Source organism: Hylobates moloch, unplaced genomic scaffold (genome assembly GCF_009828535.3).
Source record: "Hylobates moloch isolate HMO894 unplaced genomic scaffold, HMol_V3 SCAFFOLD_15, whole genome shotgun sequence".
Taxonomy (NCBI): domain Eukaryota; kingdom Metazoa; phylum Chordata; class Mammalia; order Primates; family Hylobatidae; genus Hylobates; species Hylobates moloch.
Window position 1 is genome coordinate 98,166,377 of NW_026652290.1, and position 16,209 is coordinate 98,182,585.

General features: G+C 64.5%; 2 protein-coding genes across 5 annotated transcripts in view; one reads left to right on the plus strand and one right to left on the minus strand.

The window, feature by feature from the left end:
- SBNO2 (strawberry notch homolog 2) overlaps positions 1 to 10,974 on the plus strand; it is a 74,330-nt gene extending 63,356 nt beyond the window's left edge. The window contains exons 15-32 of one of the 3 annotated variants that reach the window (XM_032178941.2): positions 1,163 to 1,339; positions 1,737 to 1,834; positions 2,577 to 2,659; positions 4,291 to 4,482; positions 5,007 to 5,176; positions 5,767 to 5,898; positions 6,181 to 6,316; positions 6,417 to 6,529; positions 6,651 to 6,722; positions 7,092 to 7,200; positions 7,611 to 7,685; positions 7,816 to 7,959; positions 8,816 to 8,910; positions 8,995 to 9,087; positions 9,165 to 9,296; positions 9,377 to 9,453; positions 9,616 to 9,806; positions 9,881 to 10,973. In XM_032178941.2, coding sequence (XP_032034832.1) covers positions 1,163 to 1,339; positions 1,737 to 1,834; positions 2,577 to 2,659; positions 4,291 to 4,482; positions 5,007 to 5,176; positions 5,767 to 5,898; positions 6,181 to 6,316; positions 6,417 to 6,529; positions 6,651 to 6,722; positions 7,092 to 7,200; positions 7,611 to 7,685; positions 7,816 to 7,959; positions 8,816 to 8,910; positions 8,995 to 9,087; positions 9,165 to 9,296; positions 9,377 to 9,453; positions 9,616 to 9,806; positions 9,881 to 10,359 — 2,568 coding nt within the window. In that variant the 3' untranslated portion in view covers positions 10,360 to 10,973. Of the gene's footprint in view, positions 1 to 1,162; positions 1,340 to 1,736; positions 1,835 to 2,576; positions 2,660 to 4,287; positions 4,483 to 5,006; positions 5,177 to 5,766; positions 5,899 to 6,180; positions 6,317 to 6,416; positions 6,530 to 6,650; positions 6,723 to 7,091; positions 7,201 to 7,610; positions 7,686 to 7,815; positions 7,960 to 8,815; positions 8,911 to 8,994; positions 9,088 to 9,164; positions 9,297 to 9,376; positions 9,454 to 9,615; positions 9,807 to 9,880 lie in introns of all 3 variants that reach the window. The other 2 variants (XM_032178940.2, XM_032178942.2) reach the window with 2 other exon arrangements.
- An 810-nt stretch (positions 10,975 to 11,784) lies between these two features.
- Positions 11,785 to 14,488, minus strand: GPX4 (glutathione peroxidase 4). Of its 2 annotated transcripts, none has more exons than XM_032178945.2 (7): positions 14,326 to 14,488; positions 13,289 to 13,383; positions 13,063 to 13,207; positions 12,766 to 12,917; positions 12,314 to 12,338; positions 12,108 to 12,167; positions 11,785 to 12,029 (listed from the first exon to the last, which is right to left on the minus strand). In XM_032178945.2, the coding sequence occupies exons 1-7, from the start codon at positions 14,407 to 14,409 to the stop codon at positions 11,997 to 11,999; spliced, it is 594 nt and encodes a 197-aa protein (XP_032034836.1). In that variant the 5' UTR covers positions 14,410 to 14,488; the 3' UTR covers positions 11,785 to 11,996. The 2 variants fall into 2 exon arrangements, with proteins under 2 accessions (XP_032034836.1, XP_032034835.1); XM_032178944.2 differs by lacking the exon at positions 14,326 to 14,488 and adding an exon at positions 13,626 to 13,835.
- Between the last annotated feature and the right edge of the window lie 1,721 nt (positions 14,489 to 16,209).

A 16,209-nucleotide genomic window follows, 5' to 3' on the forward strand; every position in this document is an offset into this window, starting at 1 on the left:
GACCGCAAGTGATCCACCCGCCTCGGCCTCCCAAAGTGCTGGGATTACAGGTGTGAGCCACGTGCGCGGCCATCACTGGGGTTTTTACGTGGCTGTGATAAGGAGGGATGGGACCAAACCACCGCCCCCCTTCCCGTGGTGCCCAAGCCTTTTGCCCCCAGGTCCTGGCCCACGGCTGGTAGTTGGTAGCTGTGTTCAGCATCCACGTTGCTGTGGGCCACGTGGCTTGGTCGTTCCCTCCATATTTGGACAAGTCCTTTTTTCTCCCCCTCAAACCCAACAGCCCTGTATGTTCACTGATTTTTTTTTTTTTTTTTTTTTTTTGAGACGGGGTTTCCACTGTTATTGCCCAGGCTGGAGTGCAGTGGCACGATCTTGGCTCACCACAACCTCCGTCTACTGGGTTCAAGCAATTCTCCTGCCTCAGCCTCCTGGGTAGCTGGGATTACAGGCATGTGCCACCAGCCTGGCTAATTTTATATTTTTAGTAGAGACAGGGTTTCTCCATGTTGGTCAGGCTGGTTGGTCTCAAACTCCTGACTTCAGGTGACCTGCCCGCAGCCTCCCAAAGTGCTGTGATTACAGGCGTGAGCCACCACATCCAGCCTGTTCACTGGTTTCTTTAGGTGACACAACCAGCATCTCCCGTAACTCCCAGGGCCGGGTTGCTCTCTGGGGTGGGGCCGTCTTGAGCACTTTGGGGTGTGGAGCAGCACCCCTAGCCAGAGTCCCAGCCACCCTAACCCAGCCCACCCAGTCCACGCCGGGACCAGCCCCCAGACCTGACAACCACAGCCGGCCCCAGACATGCCCAGTGTCCCCCGGATGGGATCACACCTGGCTGAGACCCTGGTCAAAAGCAACAGAGGCGTGGCTGCGAGCACCCTGTGTTCTTGGAAGGAGCCGAGCGTGTTTGCCGCGGGCGTGGAGTCTGTGCCCTTTGCAGCACGCCTTCCCTACCACGAGTGTTTTGGTTTTTCAGGTTTTTACCTTATAGGTAGAGGCAGTGCCTCTTACAGTACACACCCCCAGCGCCCCCATCCTGCCCTAAATTCCACCCGGCGTGGGGATGCCTTGCCCAGAGCTGGCGGCAGGTGGGCCAGGGTCCAGGTCGGGAGCCAGGAGCCACAGCTCAGGGGCGCCGTGTCGTGTGTCATTGCAGTGGGCCGAGGCCCTGAACGTGTTCCAGCAGGCGGCCGACTGGATCGGCCTGGAGTCCCGCAAGTCCCTGTGGGGCCAGTTCTGGTCGGCACACCAGCGCTTCTTCAAGTATCTGTGCATCGCCGCCAAGGTGCACCGGCTAGTGGAGCTGGCCCGAGAGGAGCTGGCGCGAGACAAGGTGAGCAGCTGCGGCCTTCGAGGGCTGAGGGTGGCTGGGCCTGCAGGGGCGGAGGCTGCTTTTCTTCCCGGTCCTTCCTGGCCCCTCCCCAGATGTGGGCGGGGGCTGCACCCTGGTGGGCGGGAGACACCTGGATGTCCGTCTTCCAATCTGAGCCAGCCAGGGTGTCGGATCACCGGAGTGTGACCACACAGTGAGCAGCTCACCATCCCGAGACAGGCAGCCCGCAGACCCCCACCCAGCAGTGTGTGTTATTGGGGGGGCCGGGGCCCCTCCTGGGGAGGCGAGAACAAGAGCAGAGTGAGGGATGTGGCCGTCACCCCAGGCCTGGCAGGTTCCAGCCCCACAGAGGCCCCACAGCAGGGCTGGTGGCTCACAGTCCTCTGCCGTCCCACAGTGCGTGGTCATCGGGCTGCAGTCCACGGGCGAGGCGCGCACGCGGGAGGTGTTGGGGGAGAACGACGGGCACCTCAACTGCTTCGTCTCGGCCGCTGAGTAAGTGTCACGGTGGGGACGAGACTGCGGGCTTCCTGCGCTCATGGCCACCCCTCTCATTGGCCACCTGTGGCCTGACCCTGCCCCTTGGCCCCAGCAGCCGGAGGTGCTGGGGTGGGCTTTGCTGGGACCCCAGCCTCGGCCACAGAGGCCTTCACTTCTGCTCCAGGTCTAAAGCAGAGGCTTGGAGGTGGACCCCAGGCATGGTGGGCCCGGAAGGTTTGGGACATGGTCTCCAGGGGTCTCAGAAGGAGGCTTCCTGCGTCCGTGCCATTTGAACAAGGGTGCTGTGGATTTTAGGGGCTGGCCCTCGCAGCTCTCTGAAGCCCCAGCCTCTCCCTTGTTGGTTGAGAATGCCCTGGGTCACAGCAGTCCCCCTAGATCCCCACATTGCCTGGGGATCGGAGCTCCCCAAAGCCTGGTATCCCTTGGCAGGGAGCCCCCAGCTACCCCCTCAGCCTACCCCCTGCCCCTGTCCTGGGAGCCATCATCATATCCGGCCACATTCCTCAGAGCGGGGGAAGACTGGTGGGCCGAGGTGGCCCTGTGACACCAGGAGGCCAGGGGAGAGCTCACAGGTAGCCCTCAGTCCTCCCCAGCGCACTCCACACAAGACCCTCTGCCCAGGCCCGGCCCTGTCCGGGACCCCCACAGGGACCCAGGGGTGCGTCCAGCTCCTGGAGAGCAACCCCGCCTGGCCTCAGCTCCTCGTGTGAGAATAAACTCCGCGTCTCACTTTCAGAGGCGTGTTCCTGTCGCTAATTCAGAAGCACTTTCCGTCCACCAAGAGAAAGCGGGACAGAGGAGCAGGCAGCAAGCGGAAACGTAAGCCCTGCCCCCCATGGCCCCACCCACCCCTGCCCCTCTGCTTTCTCCCCCCCCGGGGGCCGGCTGGTCGCTCCCTGCTTCCTCCACTCCCCTGTCCACTCAGCCAAATGCAGCTCCTGTCCGTGCCAGGAAGGCCCAAGGCTCCACTGCCAGTGGCAGGTCTTGCATGGACCCTGCCATGGAATGCTCAGGGAAGAGGAAGCAACGTAGAGCCTGAAGGGCACAGACGCGGGTGCTGAGCGAGACCTGGGGGCGGGACACAGACGCGAGTGCTGAGCGAGACCTCTCCCACCTTCCGTTTTCAGGGTCTCCACGATCCCTTGGGGAGCCCATTGATAACCCCCAGGCTTCTGTCACAGGGAAGCCCAGAGCTGCCTGTTGAAGTCTGGTGTGTGGTGTCCCCAGGCACCCCGCGTATCCACCATACTGGCCAGGCCGGAAAGGACGTTGGATGTGGGTTTATTAATATTGTCCCCTTCGCTGGGCGTGTTGGCTCATGCCTGTAATCCCAGCACTTTGGGAGGCCGAGGCGGGTGGATCACCTGAGGTCAGGAGTTTAAGACCAGCCTGGCCAACATGGTGAGACCCTGTCTCTACTAAAAATACAAAAATTAGTTGGGCATGGTGGCACACGCCTAAAATCCCAGCTACTTGGGAGGCTGAGGCAGGGGAATCCCTTGAACCTGAGAGGTGGAGATTGCAGTGAGCCGAGATCACGCCATTGGACTCCAACTTGGGTGACAGAGAAAAACTCTTGTCTCAAAAAAATTAATAAAAATAAAATATTGGCCAGGCGCAGTGGGTCACGCCTGTTGTAATCCCAGCACTTTGGGAGGCTGAGGCGGGCAAATCACCAGGATTTGCTGAGGCCAGGAGTTTGAGACCATCCCAGCCAGCATGGTGAAACTCCATCTCTACTAAAATAGAAAAATTAGCCAGGTATGGTGGTGCATGCTTGTAATCCCAGCTGCTTAGGAGGCTGAGGCAGGAGAATTGCTTGAACCCGGGAGGTGGAGGTTCCAGTGAGCTGAGATCGCACCACTGCACTTCAGCCTGGGCAACAGAGTGAAACTCCATCTCAAAAATAAATAAGCCAGGTGTGGTGGCTCACGCCTATAATCCCAGCACTTTGGGAGGCTGAGGCAGGCGGATCACAAAGTCAGGAGATTGACACCATTCTGGCCAACATGGTGAAACCCCGTCTCTACTAAAATACAAGAAATTAGCCAGGCGTGGTGGTGCGCGCCTGTAATCCCAGCTACTCGGGAGGCTGAGGTAGGAGAATCGCTTGAACCCAGGAGGCAGAGAGTGCAGTGAGATGCCACTGCACTCCAGCCTGGCGACAGAGTGAGACTCCGTCTCAAAATAAAATAAAATAAAATAAAATAAAATAAGTAAAATAAAATAAAATATTGCCCCCTTACACCATACCCTCCTGGCCGCCAGGCACAGGGTTCCCGAGAGGGCGTCCCCGGAGAACAGCTGAGCTGTTTGCCCAGAGGCAGGGGGTTCTCGGATGGACCTCCCCAGCTCGGACCACTGGCCTTGCTCTGTCCTGCTGTGTCTCCTCCACCTGCTCCTCCACCCTGCTGTGATCTGGCCCTCGGTGACCCTGTCCTTCCCAGCAGGGCGACCTCGGGGACGCGGGGCCAAAGCCCCCCGGCTGGCGTGCGAGGCAGCAGGCGTCATTCGCATCAGCGATGACAGCAGCACGGAGTCGGACCCCGGCCTGGACAGCGACTTCAACTCCTCCCCTGAGTCCCTGGTGGATGACGACGTTGTCATCGTTGATGCCATCGGGCTCCCCAGTGACGACCGGGGTGAGGGCTCGCCCAGGCTGGCCAGCTACCTGTGGGTCAGGATTCCCGTCCAGGCTGAGCAGCCACCTGTGGGTCAGGATTCCAGCCCGAGGCTCCCCCGGTCTCCTGGCGGTCACCGCCCACCCCAGGTTGTAGCCCTCAGTCCAGCCCACCTGAGCCCAGCTGCTGCTATGGTGCCCACTTTACAGATGGGAGAAACTGAGGCCCAGAGAGGGGAGGTCGGGTTATACCACTGGTCAGAGGCAGAGCTGGGGCTCAGGGCTGGGCAGTCCCTACCCCTGTGGAGGCAGTGAGGTCGCAGTGTTTGGTCTGAGACAGGAGGCTTAGTCTCGCCCCAGCTGGTCTCAGGGAGAAAAGCGCAGAAAAGCAGTCCTGGGTCACAGTGCTGGGCTTCCCCGCCACCCTGCCGTCCCTCAGGGTTGCCCCGGGCCCCTTGTCCTTGCCCTCCAGGGGCCAGCCTTGAGTTAGGTGAGCCCTAGAAGGCAGCCAACATGTCCTGCCCTGACCCTCCACGTCCTCCCTAGGACCCCTGTGCCTCCCGCAGAGAGACCCGCATGGCCCGGGGGTCCTGGAGCGGGTGGAGCGGCTGAAGCAGGATCTGCTGGACAAAGTGCGGCGGCTGGGCCGGGAGCTGCCAGTCAACACCCTGGACGAGCTCATCGACCAGCTGGGCGGCCCCCAGCGGGTGGCGGAGGTGGGTGGGACGTAGCAGCCTGAATATGTGGTGGGTGGGGCATGGGCGGTGGGCGGGGCTTCACGCAGGCTCTGCGCAGCTCTGATGGCCCCTGCTGGTCACTCTCCGTCACCGCGGCCCTGCGAGAAGGGAGCGTTCGGGGAGCCCCAGGGCAGCAGCGTCCTGTCTAGCTCGGCCCGGGAGGCCACGACCTCCTGTGGAGGGCTTTCCGCCCCCATTCCTCTAAGCCCCAGATCCCCCAGCCTGGCCTGCGCAGGCCTCTGCTTACATCACTACCTGAACGCACCCCTGAGGTACCCGGGGCCAGGACTCAAGCCCCTGGGCCTGGCTCTGCGGCCTCCTACTCCCTGCCCCCGCCCAGCTTCACTTTTTTACTCCGTGGCGTCGGCTGGCTGCTAATAGAAGGCCTTGGACGGGCACACATCGCCTGGGTCCAGCAGTCCCACTCTCCCTTTCCCAGCACCCCCACCTCCCGTCCACAGCGGGGAGCCCACGACCACTGTAGGACATAGGGAAGCTGAGACACGGGTGGCCAGACTCCTGCGAGGCCACAGCGCTGACGGCCGGTTTTGTCCCTGTCTCGGCCGCAGATGACCGGCAGGAAAGGCCGCGTGGTGTCCAGGCCCGACGGAACGGTGGCCTTCGAGTCGCGCGCAGAGCAGGGTCTGTCCATCGACCATGTGAACCTCAGGGAGAAGCAGCGCTTCATGAGCGGCGAGAAGGTGAGGGGCTGCAGTGCACTGGGCGCAGACCGTGGGACCCAAGAGGCACAGAGGGGCCCAAGGGTCCCCGGGGACTGCGGACCCGCGCACTTCTGCGAGGTGTGTGTGTGCCAGGTGCGGGCGCGAGTGGCCGTGTGACGGGTAGTGTCCGCGCCGCGCAGGCCTCTCGCTGCCCCAGGACGTCCTAGTGACCTGGAGCGGGGGCCGAGCGGGTGAGGAGGCGGCGGCAGCGCTGGGGCGGGCCTTGCACCAACCGTGTCCTGGCCCCTTCTGTCCCCCCAGCTTGTGGCCATCATCTCGGAGGCCTCCAGCTCGGGTGTCTCCCTCCAAGCCGACCGCCGCGTCCAGAACCAGCGGCGCCGCGTGCACATGACCTTGGAGCTGCCGTGGAGCGCCGACCGCGCCATCCAGCAGTTCGGTGAGTCCGGCCCCGCCCCCAGCGCTGCCTGGCCCCGCCCCCAACGTGGTCTCGGCCCCGCCCCCGCCTGGCCGGGCCCTGAGAGCAGCTCTGCCCCCAGGTCGCACCCACCGGTCCAACCAGGTCTCCGCGCCAGAGTATGTCTTCCTCATCTCGGAGCTGGCCGGGGAGCGCCGGTTTGCCTCCATCGTGGCCAAGCGCCTGGAGAGTCTGGTGAGCAGGTGGGGGTGGGGCTGAGAACCAGGAACAGGCCCAGGAAGGCTCTCCAAAGCTTTGTGGGGGGCTAGAGACCAGACCCCAGGTCACCAACTGATGGCCTCCCCACCCCTGGCAGGGGGCCCTGACCCATGGAGACCGCCGCGCCACGGAGTCCCGTGACCTCAGCAAGTACAACTTTGAGAACAAGGTACTGCAGGGAAGGCAGGGCTGGGGGAGGCACGGTCAGGGGTCTAGGGAGGGCTGGATCTAAGATCCTGGGGGAGGGGGTAGATGGGGGCTGGGGCACGTGAGGCTCAGGGGTCTGGAGGAGGGCCGGGTCTAGGACCCCCAGGAGGGAAGGGGGCAGCTAGGGGCTCAGGGAGGCGGCATCCAGGGATCTGGGGGAGGGCCCAGTCTAGGACCCCCGGGGAGGAGGTGGCTGAGAGCTGGGGGAGGTGGGGTCTAGGGGAGGGCAGGGTCCAGGGGCCTAGGGAAGGGTGGGATTCTGGGGAGGCAGGGGTCCAGGGAAGGCCAGCCTCCTCCCTGGGCCTCCTCCCCGACTCACCTTCTCCCCCAGTATGGCACCCGGGCTCTGCACTGTGTCCTCACCACCATCCTGAGCCAGACTGAGAACAAAGTGCCTGTGCCCCAGGGATACCCTGGAGGAGTCCCCACCTTCTTCCGGGGTAAGCTGGGCTGGTGGGGGTCTTCCTGGGAGGGGCAGGGGTTGCAGAGCACTGGGCTCCAGAGCAGCTGGGCAGCAGGCTTCACAGGCCGGTTATGTGTTGAGGGACCCCTCCCCACACACACACAGAGGGGGCTGTGAAGGCAAAGGGAGCCAAGGCAGCCACCAGCACTGCCGGGTGGGTTTCCAGGGCAGCTGAGGGGCCTGGGGTTTGGGTTTACTCCCCAAGAACATGCCGTTCTCACTCCTGTCAGTCAGGCAAAAGGCTCTGCTCCTGGCTCTGGCCCCGGCCCTAGGCTGCAGCTGCTCCCCAGCCCCCCAGGGAGCTGCTGGTCTCTGGGAAAGGAGCTAGGGGCCTCGAGGGAGGGGCAGGGGTGGGAAGGCCAGCATGTGAGGCCTCTCTCCCCGCAGACATGAAGCAGGGCCTGCTGTCTGTGGGCATTGGCGGCCGGGAGTCCCGGAATGGCTGCCTGGACGTGGAAAAGGGTGAGTGCCCCACACCCAGGCCCAGAGGCGCTCTCCTCTCTCGTCTCATGCAACCTTGGCCCCTGATGGGGAGCAAGGCGGGGAGGGGGATTCTCAGCGCAGCTTGAGGCTTGGCTCCCTCCCCTGCCAGACTGTTCCATCACCAAGTTCCTGAACCGCATCCTGGGGCTGGAGGTGCACAAGCAGAACGCCCTGTTCCAGTACTTCTCAGACACCTTCGACCACCTCATCGAGATGGACAAGCGGGAGGGCAAATATGACATGGGCATCCTGGGTGAGCACGGGTGCCAGGGGGTGTGGGTGGGTACAGGCGTGGGGCTCGTGGGAACACCGTGCATCCTGGGTGGGCACGCGGCTTGTGGGAATGCCGTGCATTATGGGTGAGCACGGGGAGGGCCTAGGTGGGCGAGGGGCTCGTGGGAACACCGGGCATCCTGGGTGGGTGCAGGGAGGGCCTAGGTGGGCGAGGGGCTGGTGGGAGCGCCATGCATCCTGGGTGGGCACAGGGAGGGCCTAGGTGGGCTAGGGGCTTGTGGGAGCGCCATGCATCCTGGGTGGGCGAGGGTATTGGGTGGGCCTGGGCGGGCGCAGGCACAGGGCTCGTGGGATCGCCGTGCAGGTCTGTGGAAGGTGCTCAGGCTGGTGCACACTGCCCACCATGCTCATCCCCAGGCTTCACGGAGCACCTGCTACATTGTTGTGAACCAAAGGCCAGCGAGCCTGTGCTTCCAGCCTCATGGGGCCAGGCCTGTCCATCAGGACCACTTCCCTGTGTCCAGATGAGGGTCAGGGCGGGGCCACGGCTACTTCACTCATGAGCAGTGCCACACCCCACCAGGCTCCCACAATCCTCCACAGCCTGCTTGGGGTCACCCAGCACCTGAGCAGCCCCCAGGCTCCCACAGTCCCCTCACAGCCTGTTTGGGGTTACCTACAACCTGAGCGGTTGCCAGGCTGGGGCCCACGTGCACCATCCCCACGCTTCGCCAGGTCAGGCCAGGCTCCAGGACACCCTCTCCTGTGTTCTCGGGGGGTCGTCTCTAGGGTGCGCCCCGGCTACGGGACTGACCCTGGCCCCAGCCTGCAGTCCCAGGCCCGGACACCACTCACCCTCCACCCGCCCCTCCTAGATCTTGCTCCCGGCATTGAGGAGATCTACGAGGAGAGCCAGCAGGTGTTCCTGGCTCCCGGGCACCCACAGGACGGGCAGGTGGTCTTCTACAAGGTCAGCAGGAAGCCCCACAGCCCCTCACACACTGCCCACCCCGCCCCCACCACACTCACACACCCCCACCCCGTGCCGTGGCAGATCAGCGTGGACCGCGGCCTGAAGTGGGAGGACGCCTTTGCCAAGTCGCTGGAGCTGACGGGCCCCTATGACGGCTTCTACCTCTCCTACAAGGTGGGGTCGGGCAGGGTCCCCAGAGGAGGGCCCACGGGAGGCGGACCTGGGCGCGGCCTCAACGCCCCCCTCCGCAGGTCCGCGGTAACAAGCCCAGCTGCCTGCTGGCGGAGCAGAACCGCGGCCAGCTCTTCACGGTGTACAAGCCCAACATCGGCCGCCAGAGCCAGCTGGAGGCCCTGGACAGCCTCCGCCGCAAGTTCCACCGGGTAGGCGGCCGCCGGGCGCAGCTTTCCCTCGGGGTGCCGGCCCTGGCCGCGCCAAGGCTCATGCGGCCCTGTGTCCCCAGGTCACCGCGGAGGAGGCCAAGGAGCCCTGGGAGAGTGGCTACGCCTTGTCGCTGACGCACTGCAGCCACAGCGCCTGGTGAGGGCGGGCCGGGGACCAGGGGGAAACCGGCAGATGGCGACCCGAGCGGGGATCGGGGGCTCCCGAGACCCTGAGAGGAGGCGGGAGATCTCAGGGCACCTGGGGAGCCTGCGGGCCCCTGGGACCCGCCTGAGCCGAGACGACCCGTCTCGTCCGCAGGAACCGGCACTGCCGGCTGGCGCAGGAGGGTAAGGACTGCCTGCAGGGGCTGCGGCTGCGGCACCACTACATGCTGTGCGGCGCGCTGCTGCGCGTGTGGGGCCGCATCGCCGCCGTCATGGCCGACGTCAGCAGCAGCAGCTACCTGCAGATCGTGCGGCTGAAGACCAAGGACAGGAAGAAGCAAGTGGGTGAGTGGGCGGCGGGCGCCCCGGGAAGGCCCGAGCCCCCAGCCCCAGCCCTGACCCTGCCGCTTTGCCCGTAGGCATCAAGATCCCCGAGGGCTGCGTGCGCCGCGTGCTGCAGGAGCTGCGGCTGATGGATGCCGACGTGAAGCGCAGGCAGGCGCGCGCCCTGGGCTGCCCCGCCCTGCCCGTCCCACGCCCGCTGGCGCTGCCTTGCGGCCCCGGAGAGGTGCTGGACCTCACCTACAGCCCCCCGGCTGAGGCCTTCCCGCCGCCCCCGCACTTCTCCTTCCCGGCGCCGCTGTCCCTGGACGCCGGTCCCGGCGTCGTGCCGCTGGGCACCCCCGACGCCCAGGCCGACCCTGCAGCCCTCGCGCACCAGGGCTGTGACATCAACTTCAAGGAGGTGCTGGAGGACATGCTGCGCTCGCTGCACGCGGGGCCGCCCTCCGAGGGCGCGCTGGGGGAGGGCGCGGGGGGCGCAGCGGGCGGTGGTCCCGAGCGGCAGAGCGTGATCCAATTCAGCCCACCTTTCCCCGGTGCCCAGGCTCCTCTCTGACATGCCTTTAGGCGAAACATGCCCCGAGTCACAGGGACCGTTTCTCCCTTAGGAGCAGCGGTGGGAAGCAGGGCCAAGATCCCCTGATCACTGCTCAGAAGAGCCCTAGGCCCCGGCCGCAGTGCCTTCCGCGCCCGACCCGGGCCCCCACCTGGTCAGCCCTGGCGGGGCCCACTCAGGACAGCTGGTGGCCGGGGCGTGGCAGGGCCCTCTCTGTGCCTCTCCTCCCAAGTAGGAAGGGGCTCCGGGTGGCTGCTCTGGGACTGGGCACCCACAAGGGCTCAGTGGGCCCAAACCCCTGAAATCCGTGAAACTGGGTGGTCCCAAGAGCTAAAAACTCAGGAAACCCCAGGTGCTCAGGGCCCCGCGTCTCGGGGGCTCTGTGGGGCAGACCCCCGCTAATATATGCAATTCCCCCTCCCCCAGCCCTTCTCTGACCCCTAAGTTATTGCCCGCTCACCTCTCCCAGGCCCCAGGCCGCGGAGCTGGCAGGGTGGCGCCTGCGGTTTCTATGTATTTATAGCAAGTTCTGATGTACATATGTAAAGGACTTTTTTAAATATATGTGCCTTTTGCCTACTTGCCATGGAGTCTGCTCCTCAGCCTGCAGGACAGGGAGGGGAGGGCAGGGGTGCGTGGGCATCCCCCCAGGCTCTCATTCTGCCCACCGCCCTGTGCTGGCCCCATGTGGATGAGGGAGGACGAGGGCTGGGAGAGACAGACCCCTCAACCCCGTGTTTGGGGCAGATGCCATGGATGGTCCATTCCACAGACCCCCAGTGGGGGTAGCTGGGATCAGCCACCCTGGTAGGCTGCAGTCCCTCCAGCTGTGCAGGTAGGCAGCCAGGCTGTGCCCAAACAGCCCCCGGGCCCCCTGAACGGTGGTTGGTACTGCTCTGCCAGCCCCTCCTGGCCTGTCCATCCCCAGCCCTCACGGAAGGACTCGTGAACAGTAACCACCCAGCCACCCCCACACCCCCCAGCCAGGTGAGGCCCCAAGGGCAGGTGTGGGTGCCCAACCCATCCCCACCACTAGGGCTACGCTGTTCCTCGGGCCTCTGCACTTCTGCTTCCTGGCCAGAGGAGGCCCCAATAGCCATCTCCTAACGGGTTAAGGCCCGGGGCCAGGAAGAACAGCCACTTAGAATTACCTCCTCCAAGACTCCACCCTACCAGGCCCTGCCTGTGCACAACAGGTGGTGGGGCTGCATGGATTAAGCGCCAGGGCTCGGTGTCCAACGGGCCCAGATCTCGCTGCACCCCAGCACCCCAGCCAGCACAGCCCCCGAGCCTGGAGGAAGAGGGGGCAACAACATTCCATCTCCATGGCACCCCCAGCCTAACAGCTGACAGCAACTGGCCCTGACATGGAGGGGCCCCTGGCAAAAGGGCCCCCCCAAACCCGTAGGCAGAAAGATCCAGGAGGCCAATTTGTCTATTTATTCCCACAAGGCAGCCAGGGGTGGGGGCGCCAAGCCAAGCCCAGCGGGCCATGGGACCTTCCTCCGGCGGGGTGCACGCTGGATTTTCGGGTCTGCCCCACCAGCGGCTGGTTTGCAGGCAGGCCGTCATGGGTGCCGGTGGAAGGCTCCGAGGGCGTGGACAGGGGGCTTGGGTGGGGCCACACACTTGTGGAGCTAGAAATAGTGGGGCAGGTCCTTCTCTATGACCTGTCAGGGAGGAAAGCTGGGTTAGGGCAGCTATCTCCCAAGCCCCTGCCCCAAGCAGGCGCCCTAGAGAGGACCTACCAGGGGTTCCTCCATGGGTCCGTAACGCTTCACCACGCAGCCGTTCTTGTCAATGAGGAACTGTGGAGAGACGGTGTCCAAACTGTGAGGCCACCGTGGGGGTGGCCCCCTGCAAGGGGCTGTGGCTGCCCTTCCTGCCTGCTGCCCATCTGGGCCAGGGCTGTGGCCGGGGGAAGCTGGTCCCCTACCCCCCACAGCCCCCTTACCTTGGTGAAGTTCCACTTGATGGCACTGGAAGAGAAGCACATGGACGTGAGCGTCCCCAGCAGCCCCCCCCAGTCCCCAAGCCGTCCTGTCTCCAGGAGGCCACAAGGGTGTGAGCTTCCCTGGCTGCCTCCACAGCCACAGTGCCCTCATGGCCCCCAAGAGCCATCTTACCCCCAGGAAGCCATGCAGTGTGAGAGTCCCAACAGCCCCCCACAGCCCCCCGAGCCATCCTGTCCCCAGGAGGCCACAAAGGTGTGGGCATCCCTGGCTGCCTCCACAGCCCTCCATGGCCCCCCTGAGCCATCTTACCCCAAGAGGCCACACGATGTGAGAGTCCCAGCACCTCCCCACAACCGCCCCCTGAGCCATTCCGCCCCCAGGAAGGTGTGAGCATCCCAGCAGCCCCCCCACCCCCGCCCAGGCAGCCCTACTGCCTCCAGAGGTCACGCACTTTCCCAGGATGCCCTTGCCCTTGGGTTGGATCTTCATCCACTTCCACAGCGGGTGGGCATCGTCCCCGTTCACGCAGATCTTGCTGAACATATCGAATTTGACGTTGTAGCCCGCGGCGAACTCTTTGATCTCTTCGTTACTCCCTGGCTCCTGTGGCGGCCAAGGTGTGTGAGTGAGTCGGGGGCCTGGCACCCCCTCCGTCCGGGCCTCCTGCATACTCCCAGGCCCTCTCCAGGCTGGAGCCCACCCCCACCCACCGGCCTCTGCGGGCCCCGGGGACGCAGCAGCCGCCCACCTGCTTCCCGAACTGGTTACAAGGGAAGGCCAGGATCCGCAAACCACACTCAGCGTATCGGGCGTGCAGGTCGACGAGCTGAGTGTAGTTCACTTCGGTCTTGCCTCACTGGGAGGCGACGTTGGTGACGATGCACACGAAGCCCCTGCGAGGGTCGGCGGCGTCAGCGCAGAACAGGGTCCCCTCCCAGGCCCCGGCCCTCGCCCCACCCCAGGCGAGCGCCTACCGGTACTTGTCCAGGTTAACCGTGTGCCCGTCGATGTCCTTGGCGGAAAACTCGTGCATGGAGCGCGCACAGCGCCAGTCGTCCCGGGACGCGCACTGCAAGGCAAAGGAAGCTGAGCAGAGAGCGTGGACGGGAGGCTGAGGCAAGAAGGGATCCGGAGCGGGTTGGTGGCGGGGACACCGGGGCCCTGAGGCCCTGAAAACCTGAACGCTCCTCCTCCTTAAACGCACACGCCCCCTTGTACTTCTGGTCCGGTTTTACCGGAGACCCGGAGGCCGGGAGAGGGTTCCAACCCCAAAATGTGCCACAGCAGCCGGTGTGGGGGCCCCGCGCGCACCGGGTCCTGGGACTCGGGACATTCGTGGATCTCCGGTCCCGAGCTGCGGGGACAGGGCCCCTTCCGCCCGCAACGCGCCCTCCTGCGCCTGCACGCTGGAGCCTTCCGCCGCCGAGGGGCTCGCGGCCGCCGCCTGCCCCGGCTCTGGCACCGCTGCCTGCGGCGCCCGGGGGAGCCTGCGCCCGCGCGGCCCATACCCGCCCGTCTCCCGCCCCGCCTGGCTCCCCCACCCCGAGAGCTGCTGCCGGGGACAAAGGCCCGGAGGCCGTAGTCAGGACTGCGCGACTGTGACGCCACCGCGCTAGGCCAAGGCGCGGGGGCGGGGCGGCGCCCGGGGGCGCGTGATCTGGGATTTCCAGCCCTCCGCGCCCCCAACCGCTCGGGCGCAGCAGCCCCGCTCGGCCCGGAGACGCCCACCCGTGGCCCCCAACGGTCCAGCTCCGCCCCAGCCGTCCCGGACCCCGCCCCCTGCAAGCCTGGACCCCCCCAGCCCGCGCGCCCACAACGGCCTGGAGGGCAGCGGAGCGCGTCGCAGTGCGGTCACCCGCGTGCCAGGCCGGGGGTGGGGAGGGGGAGCCCCCAGACGCCCCCAACCAAGTTCACTGGAGCTCGAGGTTTCCCCGCGCTGGCGAGCGGAGGCAGGGATCGCGCGCCCGCCCCAACGGTCACCGGGCCGGCAACAGCCGCGGCGCTCGCTCACCATGGTCCCGGCCAGGCCTGGCGCGGCCAGAGCCCCACAGAGTAGCGCCGGCTTCAGCAGGCGGCAAAGGCGGCCGAGGCTCATCGCGGCGGGGCTGGGAGCCAGCGGCTCCTCCCCTCGTCCAGCCGACCAATGGACTCGCGTCGACTTTCCGCACCTCCTTTCCCACGGCCACGCCCTCCAGAGCGCTCATTGGACAGCCGCGTCGGTGTTGCGCGCTCGCGCCGACGCCAGCCAATGAGAGGCCTGAATGGGAAGAAGGCGAGGAAGGGGGGCGGGACCGGACGTGCGGACTTGTTGTTGGCGACTGCGCATGCTCGCTTGCGCCCAGGAGGCAGCGTCCAGGCAGGCGGCGCGTTGGGAGGCAGCGCAGTTGTCCCGGTGGTTGACCGCAGCGCGAGGGCAGGCCAGACAACTTGAGAATACTACTTAAGACTCGTCGAGGGGGTTTCTCCAACTCGCAGAAAAGTCTCCCCAACTCTTATTTACGTTTTTTTTTTTAAGAGACGAGGTCTTGCTGTATTGCCCAGGCTAAAGTGCAGTGGCACGATCAGGGCACACTGCAGCCTCGACCTCCCAGGCTCAAGCCTCTGCTTCCCGAGTAGCTGGGACAACAGGCTCATCCACCATTCCTGGCTAATTACTGTTTTGTAGACATGGGGGGGTCTCGCTATGTTGCCTAGGCTGGTCTCAAACTCCTGACCTCAAGTGATCCTCCAGCCTCAGCTTCCCAAAGTGCTGGGATCACAGGCGTGAGCCAAAGGCCCGGCCGGGATTTGCCTTTTTTTTTTTTTTTTTTTTGAGACACAGTTTTGCTCTTTTGCCCAGGCTGGAGTGCAGTGGCGCTATCTCAGCTCGCTGCAACCTCCACCCACCTGGGTTCAAGCGATTCTCCTGGCTCAGCCTTCTCAGTAGCTGGGATTACAAGCGTGCGCTACCATGCCTGGCTAATTTTTGTATTTTTAGTAGATACGGGGTTTCACCATGTTGGTCAGGCTGGTCTCGAACTCCCAACCTAGGTGATCTGCCTGCCTCATCCTCCCAAAGTGCTGGGATTACAGGCGTGAGCCACTCTACCCCACCTAGGTGCTTGGGATTTGTATGTTGCCCTCGAGGTCTTAACCTTTTCTGACCCTGCACTGAATATTTCCTCAGAGACAGACTCAGGGCCGGGTTGACTTGGGGGGACCTATGAGCCAGCCCCCACCACTGCCCCTGACTCAGGCCTGCCAGATGCAGCACAGAGGCACCATAGATGGTTTGGTGGCAGAGGCAGTGAAGCAAGGATCCCTGAGCAGGGCTGGCAGAATCCGGGTCTTGAATAAGCCTGTTCACAGGGCTTTGCTCCCGCCCATCCCCCAGGGTCCGAGTTCTTGGATTCAACCCCCATTGTCTGACTTCTCAGGAAACCCCCCCATTTCCTCCCGCCCTGGCAGTGCCGGGTGACAGGGCCACACTGGTGACTCTGTTCTTGCCCTTGGGAAGGTTCAGCTGTTTGCAATTTTGCCAGAGTTGTTTTCCATAAGTTTATTGCAAACATGTGCACTGAAATGGGAGTTTATTTCAGGGTTGCCAGAAAAACAGCTCAGCACCCACAGCTCCGCGGAGAGACTCTCCCATGCCTGACTTCCTGCCAGCTGTGATAAGGTCACAAGTGGGGAAAACACGGGGTCGCGACCTCGGATCTGAGAACGGGGCCCCAGGCTCTGGGAGAGATTGGTGCTGGGGGCTTCACAGCTTTTCCCAGAGTGACCCCATTTCACAAACGGGGAAATGGAGTCTTGAGGACCTCTCAAGGCTCCAGCGAGGCTTCCCTGTGAGGGCGGAAGTTCTCGAGTGTCCCTGCAGGAAGCTGTGTTGCCACAGATCTTTCTAGAGCAGCCC